Source organism: Mauremys mutica, chromosome 11 (assembly GCF_020497125.1).
Source record: "Mauremys mutica isolate MM-2020 ecotype Southern chromosome 11, ASM2049712v1, whole genome shotgun sequence".
Taxonomy (NCBI): Eukaryota; Metazoa; Chordata; order Testudines; family Geoemydidae; genus Mauremys; species Mauremys mutica.
The window spans coordinates 11336832-11354903 of NC_059082.1; the positions used below are offsets into that span (position 1 = coordinate 11336832).

Genomic DNA, 18072 nt, shown 5'->3' on the forward strand with positions numbered 1-18072 from the left:
CTTTCCCTGAACAAGTGGCGGCCCTCATTTGAGAGCCACTGCTCTAAACGACTGCAAGATGAAATTACAGATTTAGGTATGGTCCATGTTTTGTGTGAAACACAAATGGTGATATTTAAAAAAAAAAAATACTCACACAAACCCTGATCCTGAAAGCCCTTATTCCCTTTAATCACACTCTCCGCAGCCTCTGCCCAACTCTTTCTGGGTTTCTATCACCACTTTCAACACTGGAGTCCCACGGCACTTCTGCAACAGGAGCCTGATCCAAAGCTCACTGAAGAATCTGGCAAGGTTTAATACTGTGCCTGGCCTGTTCTCAGTTTTGCAACAACATAGCTCCTTGTGTCCATTTCCCTCCTCTCAGCAATGTGGACCAACGCAGGGCAGGCACAACCTAGTTTTAATAGTAAATCCTTGCTTTTACATTTCACACTGATATATATGAAAAAAAATCACATCTAATTGGAGGTTTAACACCTTTTTAAAAATCCATAAAATCTAAACTCCTTGCTTATAGTGAGAAAACGGCATGCCCTGAAAGAGCAGGCCGGCAAGCTGTAGGGCATCCACCTTTAGAGATATCTCACACACACACGCACAGACCTACCACTCGTTGAAATATATGGAGACTTGTTATTCATGGGCTCACCCTTTAAAGCCACAGAACGGAAGCACTTGGCGATAGAAGCATAAGCAACTTTTATCCAGTCCAGTGTGGTTGATTTTTAAATCATGAACTATCAAGTTTTCAATGCTGAGTCTCAGAGGATGAAAATAAAGGTGGCATTTCCCAGTATAGAGTAAATCAGATTAGGGAAGCTTTCTTTTTTTGTGCATTCCAGCTATAAATTTGATTTCCTAAGCCACTTACAGTTCTCTTGAAGTCTCCTTGCTTGACTGTTAGACTCAAGTTTAACACAATCTCTCCCATGTCATCTTCTAAACTGTTTGGATCTTCCAATTTTAAAATCTGTTCAGTAGTTCTGCAAGCAGAAAAGAAATGCATCTGTAGGCTTCATTTTAGCTTCTGGTTCATTATTAAATTCACAGTGAATTGTGCAAATTCTGTTTTTTATGGCTGATATTTAGCACATTTTAAAGGTTTCAAAATTGAGTCTAAATATTAAAATGTGCAATCTGGCGTATTTCTTTGTGGCATATATTCCCTCTCACAGCTCCCACAAAACATACAAAGTTCAGCACAGCAACTTTAAATAATACTTTGTATTTCCATAGCAATTAGTTAATACTGATAACCCACCACCTGTAGACAGGCAGAAAACTGATCAATGTTATCCCCATTTTACAGGAAAGGAAACTGACAATGACTTGTCCAGCTGAATTGTCTGGCAGTTAAAGACTGGACATTGACTTGTGAGATCTGTGTTCAATTCCTAGATCGGATGCAGACTTCCTGCATCACCTTGGACAAATCATTTCATCTCTCTGCCTTAGTTCCCCCTCTGAAAATGGAGATAATATTTCCCTACCTCACAGAGGTGTTGTGGAAATAAATTCACTAATGTTTGTGAGGCACTCAGATAGTACAGCCATGGGGCCCATAATGCAAGAAAATGCACTTGCCCGAGATATCAGTAAGTAAGTATAAGAGCCAGGAATAAAACATGAATTCCTGTTTCCCGGCTCCACATTCAAACCGACAACCCACAGCTAAAGTTTAAGCTGCTACAAAAGTGTTGTGATCATTTCTAAACTAAACTGCAGTAACACATTTTAATAAATTCATATAATACCTGTTGAGCTCAAGGTTGCTGAGCACCACAAATGCGGATCCCATGAAGTCAGAGGAGGCTAAGTCTCGATCATATACCTGGTAGCAAAATAAATGCATATTATTTTCACATCCTAAGCCAGTTTTGCCACATCAGAAAAAAGAACTGACATTTTGAGTTTCATACTATATTTTGGGAATCAAAGCCTAGATGTTCAGGGATAATTCTCCATTTCCGTTCTTTAATGTAGATTTTTAATTGAATATTTTAACAGCATTTTGAAATACCTTCTTGACATATGGTGAACAGAGTCATGTGTGCAACAATGGACTGGGACCATTCCAACATATCTGGTAGTATAGTACAATCAAATACTGTACACAACCAGGTAGTTTTTTAGCTACAGATGTTTTAGCAATTAGTGCTTACAACTGGTAGCTTGCAGCTCTGTTAACTATAAAGTTACCTCATAATGAGAAAGAGCTTTGCTGCTTGTCACCACTACCTCACAGGTAATAATTCTACTCAACTCAGTTCACCAAATTACACTCTTAAATTATTTCAGGTAAACCCCACTGATTTCACTGAGGTTGCACAGATGTAATTGAGGGCAGAGTCTGGAACAGTAGGTTTAAACGCCTCCAGTCAAACAGATTATTTTGATTTGGGGCATTCACACACTGAAAACACAACATTCAAGTAAAATCTGGCAAAGATGCGTGTGCATTTGAATATAAAGCTTAGAAAACTTTGGATCCTAATTGTGTTTTGAAGACATGTTCTCTGTGTCAAACCATCAAATTGAATTCACACACACACACACACACACACACAAAACAATTGGTTCAGAGGAGCTTTTTCCATTGTTACAGAACCCAATACCAAAAATTTACCTTGACCCGGAGCTTCTGATCAAGAGTCTTTATTGGCAACACAACAGTTTCATCCCAAACTGGATTTAGGTTTTTGTAGATGACCTTACTTTTGTATAGAGTTTTTCCATTCAATTTAATTTTCACATATGGATCACTTGTACCTATTATAAACAATAACAATACAAATGGGATTAGTCTGGAAAACACTACCAGCCACGAAAAATAAACAAATAATTGAGAATAAAAAGCTCAGGGATTCTGCTGAACATGGCTAGAAAGTGATTTGATGGGGAGAAGGAAAAAAAAGAATTCTACATTGTGCTTGTGCTCTCTGCCACGTTGTCTTGGAAGAGCCTTGGTTATTCTTATCGCTTCCTTTTTTCCATTTTTTTTCCTTTTTTTTTTTCCCCAGGAAGTAAACAAAAACAAGGCTGAATCTATATAACATACAGACAAACAATAAAAACACAGAATTACAAGTAAAATGGGAAACACAAAAAGGCCTGCAGATCTGATCAATATCACTTATAGAAAATCGTACGGGATCCGATATGAATATAATTACGTTTGGCAGTTTTTTGAAACTAACCAACACAATGTAATAGAAAATTGTATCGCTGCTAAAAAATTCTATAGACTCATTCAAAAAACCTACAGGGGGGCTCTTATTCATTACTAATTTCTATAGGATTTTGGAGTATTTTTTATAGAACCCTATTCAGTTCTGTAGGTCTTCTTCCTAAGGGGTGGCTTGATAAGTAGTATGAAAACATTTTGATGAAAGATAAAATATCCCCCAATTAATCTATTTTCAAATACAACCTACAGAAAGCTCTTTTCTTACACAATGATAGCAGATTTTTTTTTCTTTTTTTGGCAGGGAGAGGGAGGGACAGACAGACAATGTTGCACAGGGGCTAAAAGGATATTTGTTTTCCTGGTCCTCCAAGAGACCCACAGTTAGGTCGGCCTCAAAACCCTCTGAAGTCAATGGGAGTTTTTCCATTGCCTTCAGTGGGTTTAGATCATGCCTTTAGTTATAATTAGAAATATTATTTATATTTACTTCCTAAGTACACAGGTAGAAAAGAAATATGAAACAAAAGCATGCACTTTGCACAGACAGGACTACACAGATAATACCCAACATAAAATATGTCCAACAACCTTCAGAGGATGCATTAGTTAGGAAATTAGATAAATTAACGAAAGGCTTCACCAAATAGTCCTATCTATCTTGAATATTCCAATTCCCCTCTCCTGGAAGGAAAAAAAAAAAAGAGAGAGACTGCCTTTATCTATTGGATAAGCAGAAGCACCCTGCATTATTAAAAATAAATAAATAAAGTCCCCAATTATTCACTACTACACCAACGAGGTAGTATCAAGACTAGACAAGGGAAGGAACTGATGGAATGAAAACATGAATAGAGCAATGGAAGCAGGTGGTCTACAGCTATAACTCATCTGTTTCTTAAATAGAAAAGAAACTTTGAGTGAAGGGAACCTTTCAAAAATAAAATTAAATAAGCAAACAACCAAAAATCTAGTTTCTGCAAGAATAAAAAACAAAACATAACCAGCCTCTTTTTCTGGGAAACACAAGCTTCATAGCTAAGCAAGTGTTCTGTTTGCTTTATTACACAGAAATGTTTCAAGGCTGTTGAATGACCTTACTTTGAATGACCAGTCCTTCCCCACACACCCCTTTTTACTGTACAACAGCACTGTTCAAGTGAGTCAGGCTTTAACAATCATTCTGATACGCATACACACACACACACACACACACACACACACACACACATATATATATATAAACAGTGGATAAAAACTATAATAAAAAGAGGCCTTTAATTAAATAAGATTGCCACTCTGGGATCAAGCCTTCATGCTTGTCAGCTTACTCTCAAAATAAACATCTCAAAAGCAGGCCCTGTGGTGTCACTTACTAAGGCAAGGCATACTGGGTAATCCCTAGGTATCTTGACAGCTACATAATGTTCAAACTCTTTCATGGGTGAATGGCAGCACTTGCGTGAAAGAAAATATTAATGTCTGGAATTAATAAAAAAAAGGGATGATGGTTTACAAAGCCAAACAAGAAAAGGGTGCCAAGTTAGTAGAGTGTTAATTGTTACGGAAAATAATTGAGGGAGAGCACGCAAGAGAAACATGCTGCGATTTGCTAGCTGAGCACAACTGTCTTACTGTCAGGAATATAACATCTCAACTAGGTAAGTAGGAAAAAAAGGGGTCGGCTGCTCAAGAATGCAACTCAGATTGACAAATGACGAGATGACGTCTCACTGTCAGCCAACAGATGGACTTTAACCTTTGCATCGGGAGCTTCACAAACAATGCAGCTCTATGGTATTTATTCTGATGGAACCAAACAGCAGGAACATAAAACCTTTTCTGGCAATGGCACCAGATTAGAAATGGAGCAGAACAAAACACTAAACCACAACCCTTTTTCAGTAAGGGGCGGTGGGGAGGAATACACAACTAACTTGTTTAGCTCTAATGAAGCTTTGAGGTCTCCTTTTTTCAGTGTCTCATTCTCTTTTTCTTAGGACTTGTCTCCATGGGGACACAGGAAAATTAATCTGAATTAACTAAAGGTGGGCATTTAAATTAGATTAGTTAAACCACATTAAATCCCTGTGTAGACACACTCGTTCAGAATTCAAGTGGATTTAATTTAGTTTAGCTTAATTCTCTTCCAAACTGGGTAAGAGCATGGCTCCATATTTTGAAATTTATTTTCAATAAGTTGGAAAATGACAGAAAAATGCTCAATGACCTAGAACGGGGGTCGGCAACATTTGGCACGCGGCTCGCCAAAGGCTGGGCCAGTTTGGTTACCTGCCATGTCCCTGTTCGGCCGAACCTGCAGATGCAGCAGGTAAACAAACCGATCCGGCCCACCTGGATGCTTACCCTGGTGAGCCGCGTACCAAAGGTTGCCGACCCCTGACCTAGACATAAACCAAGCATGAACATGTGCAGATTCACTTCTTGAAGTCTTAAGCAAAAGCCCAATAAAAATAGAGAAAAAAGTGTGACCTCTGAAAAACTATTCTGTTGTGACTAAGATTTTGGGGTGCTTTTTTATTAAATAAAGGAAGGATATTTATTTTAATGTTATTTGTTATTTAAAATAATTTTCACCATACCCATTTTATTTTTAATTAAAATCTGTTTCTCAATTTTTCCTTTTTCAAACTGTGATCCTTTCATGGATTTTACAACCCGTTAAGCAGCTGGCTTGCATTTAAAGTAATTAGTCAGACTGTGCGTGCTAGTCAGCATTGGCCAGGATGAAAGCACACTATATAACCCTTTCTTCCTTCTCCTTGGGGTTTATAATGCCCCATGGATTGCTAAATATACTTAACTTTCATATTAAAGAGTCATTCATTATCTTCTGCAGTTGAGAGTGAGCATGTGAATGCGGGCATGTGTATATATTGGAAGATAAACTCCCCCTGCACTTGGAAGTAATCTTCTAAACTGAACAGACAATAGAGGTCAGGCACAAAGCACTATGGGCCTGCACCATTAAAGTCAAAAAGGAAGCTTTGCCTTTGACTTCAACAGGAGTAAGGTTTGGGGCTATATGAAAGACCTCCTTTTTACCCTTTAGCATGCTTTCAGTGGATTATTTTTTAGTAGTATTTTTTCCTAGAAAAGCAGCTTATCCTGTAACACTGAAGGCCATTCACTCAGTATAGGTGGACTAAGTTCACTGGAACTTGACGTTGCCTAAACAAACAAAAGTATTCTGTACCCAGTAACTAGAGAGGGTTTAGTTTCCTCAGAAAGAGTTCATCGTGTTTTTAAATGGTTACTGCTGCCCTCTAGCAGCTATGATGAGATTTGCCACATCAACAATATTTACTAACCTTACACGCTTGTTTCACACTTTGAAAAAGGAATAGCAGACCTGGTGTTATTTCAAATGACATATTCATCCTCTAGAGATCGGTTTGCTGGGTATGCAAGCATATTAACAATATCTGTACTTAGAAATACAAGTATCTATCGGTGCCACAATCCTAAGAACTCAAACAAAGAAAACCATACAGTATATATCCTAGATCATTTTAATTGTTGTTTTAGGATATTAAATTCCAAATATTAATATGGAAAAGAAAATGAATGTATTTCTAATAATATTTTGCAGACTTATTTTATAGCCATATAAAACCAAGTGTAATTGTTCAGCAAATCCATAGAAATAATATTACTACAGTTGTTTACAATAATGACCAAAAGCTATTATAAGATGGATCACTGGTATTTTTGTTTTAAATGAAAAAAATCAACACTCTTATACAGAAATAACAAAAATGGAATAAAATATCTACTGGGGGAAGCAGGAAAAAAAATGAAAAAGCCTATGTATTTGAAAAGCTGTGTGTGTGAATGGTTTAGAAGCAAATGCCTCCGGTAAACGATGAAGGAAAATAAACCAGAACACTTTGCCAGTGAAGAGGTGTGTGGAACATATATAAGCCTAGAAACGAGCCACTGCTTTTAGAAGGAGAATGTGAGTTAACGCCTGATAAAAACAAGGAAGCAGACAAGGGATATTTTGTAAAATGCACCTTGTAAGCAGCATGCTAGGCATCCTGCAGAAGGTCAGAGCAACCCATGAAGCAATAATTAATGAATATCTGTCTTTTTCTGGAGCAAAAAAGCATCAAGTGCCATTAAAAAGAACATGGAAGCCAAGGCACATGTTCGTTAGTGAGGTGGGTAGGGAAAACCATATGAGGACCAAGAGAATAGATGGTAGGAGTGCACCCAGGAAGTGATGAAGAGCATGGTGCAATATTTACCATAAGGGTAAAGTTTGTGTGTGCAGGAAACTGAGCTTTTTCTTGGGCCAATCCAAGGCTGTGGAACTAACACCCATAGAAACTAAGGAACCATCACAATCCTAACCACCTTCCTTCCACGTCAAGTGGAAACCATACTTCTTCAAACTTGCCTTTTGTAACACATTCAGACCATACATCATACACACACACACACACATGCTCACTGCCGCACGCAGTGTGTACACACAAACCCCACAAATTTACCAAAACAAAACACTACACAATTCTCCCCTGGGGGAAAAGATGAGAGAAAGAACAAACCACATATGACAAGTTACTTATGTTGCTTGATGTGCTACTGGAAACTGCTCATAAGAACATAAGAACATAAGAACGGTCGTACCGGGTCAGACCAAAGGTCCATCTAGCCCAGTATCTGTCTACCGACAGTGGCCAATGCCAGGTGCCCCAGAGAGAGTGAACCTAACAGGCAATGATCAAGTGATCTCTCTCCTGCCATCCATCTCCATCCTCTGACGAACAGAGGCTAGGGACACCATTCTTACCCATTCTGGCTAATAGCCATTTATGGACTTAGCCACCATGAATTTATCCAGTCCCCTTTTAAACATTGTTATAGTCCTAGCCTTCACAACCTCCTCAGGTAAGGAGTTCCACAAGTTGACTGTGCGCTGCGTGAAGAAGAACTTCCTTTTATTTGTTTTAAACCTGCTGCCTATTAATTTCATTTGGTGACCCCTAGTTCTTGTATTATGGGAATAAGTAAATAACTTTTCCTTATCCACTTTCTCCACATCACTCATGATTTTATATACCTCTATCATGTCCCCCCTTAGTCTTCTCTTTTCCAAGCTGAAGAGTCCTAGCCTCTTTAATCTTTCCTCATATGGGACCCTCTCTAAACCCCTAATCATTTTAGTTGCCCTTTTCTGAACCTTTTCTAGTGCTAGAATATCTTTTTTGAGGTGAGAAGACCACATCTGTACACAGTATTCGAGATGTGGGCGTACCATGGATCTATATAAGGGCAATAATACATTCTCAGTCTTATTCTCTATCCCCTTTTTAATGATTCCTAACATTCTGTTTGCTTTTTTGACCGCCTCTGCACACTGCGTGGACATCTTCAGAGAACTATCCACGATGACGCCAAGATCTTTTTCCTGACTCGTTGTAGCTAAATTAGCCCCCATCATGTTGTATGTATAGTTGGGGTTATTTTTTCCAATGTGCATTACTTTACATTTATCCACATTAAATTTCATTTGCCATTTTGTTGCCCAATCACTTAGTTTTGTGAGATCTTTTTGAAGTTCTTCACAATCTGCTTTGGTCTTAACTATCTTGAGAAGTTTAGTATCATCTGCAAACTTGGCCACCTCACTGTTTACCCCTTTCTCCAGATCATTTATGAATAAATTGAATAGGATTGGTCCTAGGACTGACCCTTGGGGAACACCACTAGTTACCCCTCTCCATTCTGAGAATTTACCATTAATTCCTACCCTTTGTTCCCTGCCCTTTAACCAGTTCTCAATCCATGAAAGGACCTTCCCTTTTATCCCATGACAGCTTAATTTACGTAAGAGCCTTTGGTGAGGGACCTTGTCAAAGGCTTTCTGGAAATCCAAGTACACTATGTCCACCGGATCCCCCTTGTCCACATGTTTGTTGACCCCTTCAAAGAACTCTAATAGATTAGTAAGACACGATTTCCCTTTACAGAAACCATGTTGACTATTGCTCAAGAGTTTATGTTTTTCTCTGTGTCTGACAATTTTATTCTTTACTATTGTTTCAACTAATTTGCCCGGTACCGACGTTAGACTTACCGATCTGTAATTGCCGGGATCACCCCTAGAGCCCTTTTTAAATATTGGTGTTACATTAGCTAACTTCCAGTCATTGGGTACCGAAGCCGATTTAAAGGACAGGTTACAAACCTTAGTTAATAGTTCCACAACTTCACATTTGAGTTCTTTCAGAACTCTTGGGTGAATGCCATCTGGTCCCGGTGACTTGTTAATGTTGAGTTTATCAATTAATTCCAAAACCTCATCTAGTGACACTTCAATCTGTGACAGTTCCTCAGATTTGTCACCTACAAAAGCCAGCTCAGGTTTGGGAATCTCCCTAACATCCTCAGCCGTGAAGACTGAAGCAAAGAATCCATTTAGTTTCTCCGCAATGACTTTATCGTCTTTAAGCGCTCCTTTTGAATTTTGATCATCAAGGGGCCCCACTGGTTGTTTAGCAGGCTTCAACACTCAACACTCAAACACTATAGTGATGAGGCTGGTATAAGAAGCTATATGGAAGAGAATCTATCTTAGGGTTTTACACTCTGCCCATTACCACAATCTCTGAGCACCTTCTCTATAGCAGTAACTAAGTTCCTTGTGGAATTAATAGAGTCTTTGGTGCTTCTTTTTGGGGTAAAAGCCCTGTGTGGGGTAGGAATTTTGGTTAATTAAACTTCATTAATGTACTTTTTGTTTTTTAAGTTGATTTGTTTCAAAGTTTTTGGGTAGACTCAGTTGTCAATGTTGTGAATGTCATTTTTACAGTGAACACACAACATGCTGGTGTGAGCACAGTTAAAGGCTTGGCTACATAGCAAGTTACTGCACGGCAAGCTGGGGTGTGTAGCCTCACTCTGAGACCTTCACACTGCTGTAGCTCTGTCCTCATGGAACATTACTGCACCGCAAGCTGTAGATTCACACCCTGACGCACAGTAACTTACCATGTACATAAGCCCTAAGTCTTCCTGCCCACACAATTGTTTGCCTTGCTGTAAAGATTGTTAACAAAGGTTCCAGACAGAGCTATTTACGGTGGCAAATTTTGTGATATGGACATCTGTCTACTGGGAACAACCAACCACAAAGTTATATCAGCTCACCTCTCTGAAACTATGACTACACTCTGATAAATGCAAAGGGCATCTGGGAGAAAAGAAATGTATGTTCCCAAAAGGAATCACTCAGCTTCTTAGGCGCATACACCTACACATGCTTGTGCAGACACCCTGTGATATATTCTAGTGCAGGCTGGTTTCTTTTTAGAAACATCTGTAACTGCAGCATAAAATGTATTGCACTGAGCAGATCTCTGAGAAAGTCTATGGAATGTGAGGGCCTCAAAATCAACTTATGTGACAAGCTTTTTCTTTTTTTAAAGCAAACACCACATAACTTTTAAATGGCCTTCCCAGAAGGATTCCACAACCGTATTTTCATTTGTTTTGTGTATGCCAGTTTTCCATGGAGTATGTATTAAATATGTGGAGGATGTCAGGTGAAAAACTTTAAAAAGTGGAAGTAATGTTCAGCTGGTGAAAGATGATGAATTGAGGGCCCGGGAGACTGAAGTCCTCTAAGTATACACAAAATAGGCACAATGGAAGCACAAGATTCCCCACTCCACTTGGGTAATGGGACTCTCATCTTTCATTGAAGGGACCACCACTAGAGGTGTGAGGGGAATTCAGTCACCAGGTCCATTCAGCACTTGGCCTCTCTGGAGGGACTGCCAAAAAGCCAGCTAATTAGTGTCAACTGTGATGGTGTCTAGCGTGGTTTGGACGCTTGCCCACCTGGAACTCGACTGACACCAACTCAATCCACATAGGGCAGCACAGTCACCTGATCTCATTAGGGTAATGCCTCCCTAACCACATCAATATCACACAAGGAAGGGAGGATGGACTCTAATGATGATAAACTCATTCTATAACATCCAGATTGTGTTATTTTTACACATTTTTGACAGCACCTGCCATTTAGAGTATTAATCATTTGGGGGTACCTAGCAAACCAAATAGGAAGCTATATTTTCTACAGTATAGTGAAACCTCTCTTATGCAGTCACTCCAACGCCCAGGAAATATCAGTTACCGTACTTAACACAGGTGTAAGTCGTTTTTTGTTTTTGTTTTTTTAGAGGGATAAAAAGGTTGTATTGAAAAAAAATCAAGTCTGACCTCCTGCATAATGCAGGAATTACCTAAGAATGCTTTCAGGTGGTTGTCTAAGATGAAGGATTGATTAATAGAGGTGGTACTCAGCATAGGTTTGAGATTTTACATTTTTCTTCCCAGAACTGGGTGGACACTGCTTAACATTCTCGTTTTTAGATGAAACCATTCTAGTCATGTTCTTTCCCCGTGCATGTCCATTTCTCACGATCATGCAAGTGATTGTGTTTACTGGAATGAGTGTATGTGGGAGGCAAAGTTTCAGAGTTACATGCACAAGCACTTACAGAAACCGAATTTGCAGCTGGCACATCCAGTACTCGTAGCAGAAGTGTTGCATGTTCCGGAGCTCAGGGAAGACAAACAACACAAGGTGATTTACTTGGCAACCTGTAACTACCCAACATGGCTCAAATTCCAGCTATTTGCAGACTGTTCACAATTAAGCCTTAAAGCAAAATCATTGGGGTAGAAAGTTGCCTAGTAAATCTGAATCATAGATATGAGGAACTAATGATCTGATTGCAGATATCCTGAAAGCAGAGAAAGTCTAAATTTATCAGATACCTTATTTGCTGTGAACTATTCAGCCTAACATTCTAAACTTGCATTCTAAACAATAGTCTTATTTACATGTATGCTGACAAAGTGCTCAATGATATATAAAACACAGCCCCTTCCACTATAGTCTGGCAATCTGTAATCATATTAATAGCTTGGCACGGGATATCCCAACATTGTGAAGGTATCACAGTATTTTTTAGTTATGGCCCAGTTTAAATAGAAATGCTTTATGTATTCATTTTTTAAATTTACTTTGTATCAAATGGTGCACCTCAATGGATCTACTCAAGTGAATCCCAATCAATCCACAAAGTCATGAGATGGGCATGCAAGACTATAGAAATAAACACCTCATGCAGGAGTGAATACTCTCCTGCTCTGCCTGGATTTGGGAAAAAGAGGGGAAGCATGTGAGGAAATCAAACAAATGGATCTGAACACACAATATCTATCTCTAAAGAGGTGGAAGAAGACTGATCAAACCACGAAATGACAACAGGAAGTTATTAGGGAAACCACAGAGAGAAAGGAAGAGACCCAAAGCAATGTACAGAATGTTAAAACTGTCACAGAAGTGTAGAAAAACCATGACTATGTTCACAGGAGACTGGTGTGGAAGAGAGATAGAAAGATGGATTTTGTTAGAGCATGCGGCCAGAAAAACAACTAAGCCACTCAGTGTACACATAAATAAGTTGCAATGATACACAGCATAATCGCACAGCGTTTCAGGGCAAAAAATACCTTACGTCTCAAAACCAGCTACTGGCCTCACCCTAACCACAAATACAGAAACTGAACCTCAGCAAGAAGACCTGAGTTTCTGTTTCTTGTTATAGTAGCATATTTGAATGTTTAACGCTTTACCAATTGTCAGTTGAATCCTCAAATAACAGGAGAGAAAAAGAGACCACTTCATTACAAAAAAAGGCACATGTGTGACATCACAGTACTGCTAAGTGACTCAATTGCACAGTTGCCCAAAATGACTCAGAAGGCCAGTAGTATGCACAGTCACAACATATCAGCACTGTGAAGGAGCAGAGCATTTCAGGTCCATTAGAATGGCTCAGTTTAACAACACACAGCACTTCGAAAAAGGACTGTAAGAGTAAAACACATCAGAAAGGGATTAACTCACTTCTAATTCCAAGAATATCAGAGCTGGAAGTCTGAGGCTTCATATGAAAGGATCAGAGAGACCACCAAAAAAGTAGTCCACTGTAGAAATCTGAGGGTCAGGCAGCAGTTACAAGGCCAGAGATAAAAGACATTAAGCTTTTCTGAAACCCAGGAAATTGCAACACAATGATCTTAACGCCCTGGAATCCTGAACAGTTTTCAGCAGCACCCACATTATTTGTAAGTTTGTATATTTCATTAACAAAATGCACTTATGATGATTTCTTACAATTTATCGTACCAAAGTTAAACATTCACAAACATCCATCTACCCCACAATTTAACACATCAACTACTGATAATAAGAACTCTCCAAGACACAAAATTAACCAAACCCTTTGCCACAAAAGCACTTCTACTTGTTAAATAGATAGGACTTGAAACATACCCAGAAAGTCAAAGGGAATCATCACTGCATGAAAGAATAAACCTATGTTTAACAAATGCTTTCAGCAGTAAAAATGTACAGTTTGGCTCAATCCAGTACAGAGACTTGTGCAGATGCACACACTCCAATGTGCAGTTCTTTCATTATGAGAACTAAAAACTGATGGATATAAAGCTACCGTAGGGAGGAGAGACTCAACCTGCATGTGTCATAGTAAGGTGAAGTAAATGATTTGGCCTGACGCCAAACTGCCTTGTGGTGAGAGTCTATGTAGTACTCATAGCCTGATAAGATGCGGTAAGGTCAGTACTTGGTCGATAGACTTCTAGGCCTCAACACAGGCCAGGTTACAGATCTGGCCAAAAGCACTCCAAAAAACTTCATCCTTGTGTCTGTGAATAGCAAGGGGGGTTGTGCAGAATCCAGCTCCATTCTTAAATTGGCTACTACTAAACCACCACCTGTCCCCAACAGGAACAGGTGCATATTAATCAATTAAACAACAGATTGGGCCCTTCCTCTCCTCGCTGTTAGGAGGGAGTGACACTGAGCAGAACTCCACAGACAGAGTAACTGGTGGATGAAAATTTCCCTCCTTCTCCAGGGAATCGTTCCCCCCCCCCCAGCAGTTGAGCAAAGAGAGGAAGTAGCCACACACCCCATCCCTATTTTCTTTCCGCACTGCTTAACCATTTTGTAGAAAGCAGCAGAATCCTGCAGAGCTGGGTCAGATTTCAGCTGATTGGAGAAACTCTTCTCCCTGCACCCAAACACAGCAAGTATAGGAAGGGGGAGGAGGAAGGCAGGGAAAAAAGGCAAAATTGCCAGGAATGGAAGAGTGAGAGAAAAGGTGGGAGAGAAAGCTAAAGGGAGAATGAAGAAGTAAAGAAAGTAAGTGGGGAGGAGCAGAGGACTAAGGGGATGGGGAATAAGAATGAAGAGGGGGAGTTAAAAGAGAACCCGAGGGACTGAGGAAGAAACACGAACCAGAGCAAAAAGGGGAAGAGACCCTGGAATTAGTGCTATGAAGAGAAGGGCGAGAAGGAAATGGAGAACAATTAAAAATAGACTGAGGGAGTAGTATACAGTAGAAGGAAAGAAGAGGAGAAAATGAAGGAAACAGATGAAAGATAATGAAGAAAATCGAATTTGCCCCTGATGTAACTGCGGATTTCACAGTTGTGGATGGCAGTGAAGTTACACTGGAGATGAATTTAGCTAAGTTTCATTAATTAGTACTTAATAGATGGTAAGAATATAGTTGGTGAGTTCTGAGGAAGTGCGATGGCTGGCGAGGAGCAGTGAATCTGTTAAATGCATCTGAAGCTCCCAGCACAGCCATTTCCACTGCCAGCAGGAGGGAAGAAGATCAGCCAGTCTGGGAAGAGCCATGTGAAGAAAAATGTCTATACTCGGTAGGCAGTAGTGGCAATTCTGTGATTGTGGGTGGGGCAATGATAGTGCAAGTCTATCATTTTAATCGCTATTAGAACAGCTAGTTCAGAAGTGTTGGCAAGTGAGTAGGCGGCATGCTTTCCTCTGTTACTTTTGGACAAAAAACACAGCATAGTGTTAGGAAGGCCTGGGATGCTGGAGGTGATGTCCTTCTGAGGAGATGGGGGGGAAAAGCAGCAGATTTATCAACTTTGGTATCTTGGCTACACACCAACACCAGTAATCTTAAATACCACATGCAGATGTGGTTGCCCCATCTCAAAAAAGATATATTGGAACTGGAAAAAGTTCAGAAACGTGCAACAAAAATGATTACGGGTATGGAACAGCTTCCGTATGAGGAGCGATTAATAAGACTGGGACTTTTCAGCTTGGAAAAGAAACAACTAAGGGGGGATATGATTGAGGTCTATAACATCATGACTGGTGTGGAGAAAGTAAATAAGGAAGTGTTATTTACTCCTTCTCATAACACAAGAACTAGAGGTCACCAAATGAAATTAATAGGCAGCAGGTTTAAAAACAAACAAAAGGAAGTATTTTTTTCCACACAACGAACACAATCAACCTGTGGAACACCTTGCCGGAGAATGTTGTGAAAGCCAAGACTATAACAGGGTTCAAAAAAGAACTAGATAAGTTCATGGAGGATGGGTCCATCAATGGCTATTAGCCAGGGTGGGCAGGGATGGTGTCACTAGTCTCTGTTTGCCAGAAGTTGGGAATGAGCGACAGGGAATAGATCACTTGATGATTACCTGTTCTGTTCATTCCCTCTGGGGCACGTGGCATTAGCCACTGTCAGAAGACAGGACACTGGGCTCGATGGACCTTTGGTCTGAGCCAGTCTGACCATTCTTATGTCCTTAACTTCATCTGTCCCCTGGAGTATCAACCAATTAACATGTACTTCTTCATTTCTTGCCCTAACCTTTTTCTGTAGCACTCGTGTACACTGTTAACTGCACCACTTCTGGAGTGGAATGCAATTGGAGGGACTGAGCAGGTTAATCAGTTAATATTTCTAAAGTGCTTGGTGTTCCACCATGGAAGAGTTCTAGGGAAGTGCCCAGCACTGTACTATAATTTCATTCTTCCTGAAGTGTATTGCAGCATTTAAAATGACCACAAGAGGGCACCACTACACAGTTGTTCATGTCTAGATATAGCATATTCTATCACAGTCCATGCCATATTTATCTATTTAAAGAGCTTGTGGATGATCAGTCTGTAAATAAAGATCATAGGGTTGTTTCCCTATGTAGTTGTACTGTGCATCTTGAATCATGTTTCCCCAATATGAACAAAAATTAACAAATTAAAGTGGTGATCAGTCAAAGAATACTGTTACCAAAATAGACCTAGGCTGACAAATAACTTTTTATTTAAAATTTATTAGTGTTTGTGAGCTCCAGGCCAATGGGGGCTGCGGGAAGCGGTGCGGGACAAGTGATTTGCTGGTCGCAGCTTCCCACAACCCCCATTGGCCTGGAGCAGTGAACCGCGGCCAGTGGGAGCTGCGATCGGCCGAACCTGCAGACCCGGCAGGTAAACAAACCGGTCCGGCCCGCCAGGGGCTTTCCCTGAACAAGCAGCGGCCCCAGTTTGAGAACCATTGCCTTAGTGGTACAGTGATACTGGGTATTCTTAACATATGAATGCCTCTGACATACTCTCCACCATGACTGCTATACAGCACAACATTGCTGCAGTTTGCCAGATGATGATGATCTGCACTTTTTTAGTAAGTTAAGAGCATTTTCAGGCCAACAAACAATGTAAAATCCCAATGAAATGCACCAACCCTGCTTACGAGAGTCCCAGAAGACCTAGAGAACCAAAATACTTATTTGCTTATAGCAAATATGCCACCACATGAGTAAAGCAGCTAGAGTTGTGGGTTTTAAACCCATCTGATGGCTGTGTTTAACAGCACTACTTGGTTAGCTGGGTAGGTTTCTTGTTTGCAAACTTTTCAGGAGCATCAGTTGGCACTCTCAAAGCTTCACATTTTCAGGAGGTCTCTTAGAAGGGAAACCCCCAGTGATCCATGGGCAGATACGAACCAGGTAACTCTATCCAGAACTACCTATCTACGCACATGCAAATAAGCTTTTCCACATTCACAGGGAGATAATTTGAAATCTTTGCCAGAGCAATCAGAAAAGCCTGGGGAGTAATAAATACATTGAAATCTTTTTTAAGCTCCCTCATCCATTCCAATATAACCAAACTGGCTGAAGTTTATTATATTGGTTTTTTTAGACATTTAATGATTTCACATTCAGACTGATCCATTTCCTAAGTGGACATTTTCAGGTGCCCAGTAACTTACATTGTATTCTTTGCCAATAAAAGTGGAATGACCCTGAATATTTACTCTGTCTAATTTAATAGGTTGCCTTCTTTTACCTAGACAGAAGCATATACGTACAGCATGGGGCAGCGCAACCCATCTTCTAGGTAAAAAAGGCCAGTGGGAGCACATCATAAAATACACCATGCCATACACTGGCTCCTTATCAATTACTAGAGCTCCACCAGGATCTTAGAGTAGGTCATAGCTATTTCAGGGGCTGCCTCTTTGCAACTCCGATGACATAGTGTCCTACCAAGACTTTATGGGCTGACAGATCCACAGTCAGACTTTCAGTGGCAGGGCACTCTTGGCATCAGGCCTTTATCTGTTAAATTCCCCTATTGCTGGAGGGTAGGATGAGCCCAGGACTTTCCACCTTTAACAATACGTTGCAAAACCTCTCTCTTACCCCAACACTGATGGCTGCAGATTAGTCCAACTAAGTTTCTCACAAAGAAAAATCCACGAGTCAAAAAGCATCATAATGGCAAAAGTCTGAGCATAACTGTGCTTTTAAAGTCGAGGGTTTGTGTATAGATATTATAGCAATGCCAGACTGGCAGACACCCAAGTTTTGTACTTCTCTGTATACAGGAGGAATTTTAGTGGATTGCACATCTCCCCAGGCACGCCCTCTCTAAACAAGTTGAGGATTTGGTATACAACATGACAGCAAACCAACAA

General features: G+C 40.1%; 1 protein-coding gene across 3 annotated transcripts in view; it reads right to left on the reverse strand.

Annotated features, from left to right (window-relative positions):
- Nucleotides 1–18072, reverse strand: part of MCTP2 (multiple C2 and transmembrane domain containing 2) — a 161918-nt gene that overhangs the window by 101920 nt on the left and 41926 nt on the right. For all 3 annotated transcript variants that reach the window (XM_044980842.1, XM_044980844.1, XM_044980843.1), the window contains exons 5-7: nucleotides 2630–2772; nucleotides 1758–1834; nucleotides 875–986 (exon numbers count right to left, since the gene is read on the reverse strand). In XM_044980842.1, coding sequence (XP_044836777.1) covers nucleotides 875–986; nucleotides 1758–1834; nucleotides 2630–2772 — 332 coding nt within the window. The remainder of the gene's footprint in view (nucleotides 1–874; nucleotides 987–1757; nucleotides 1835–2629; nucleotides 2773–18072) is intronic.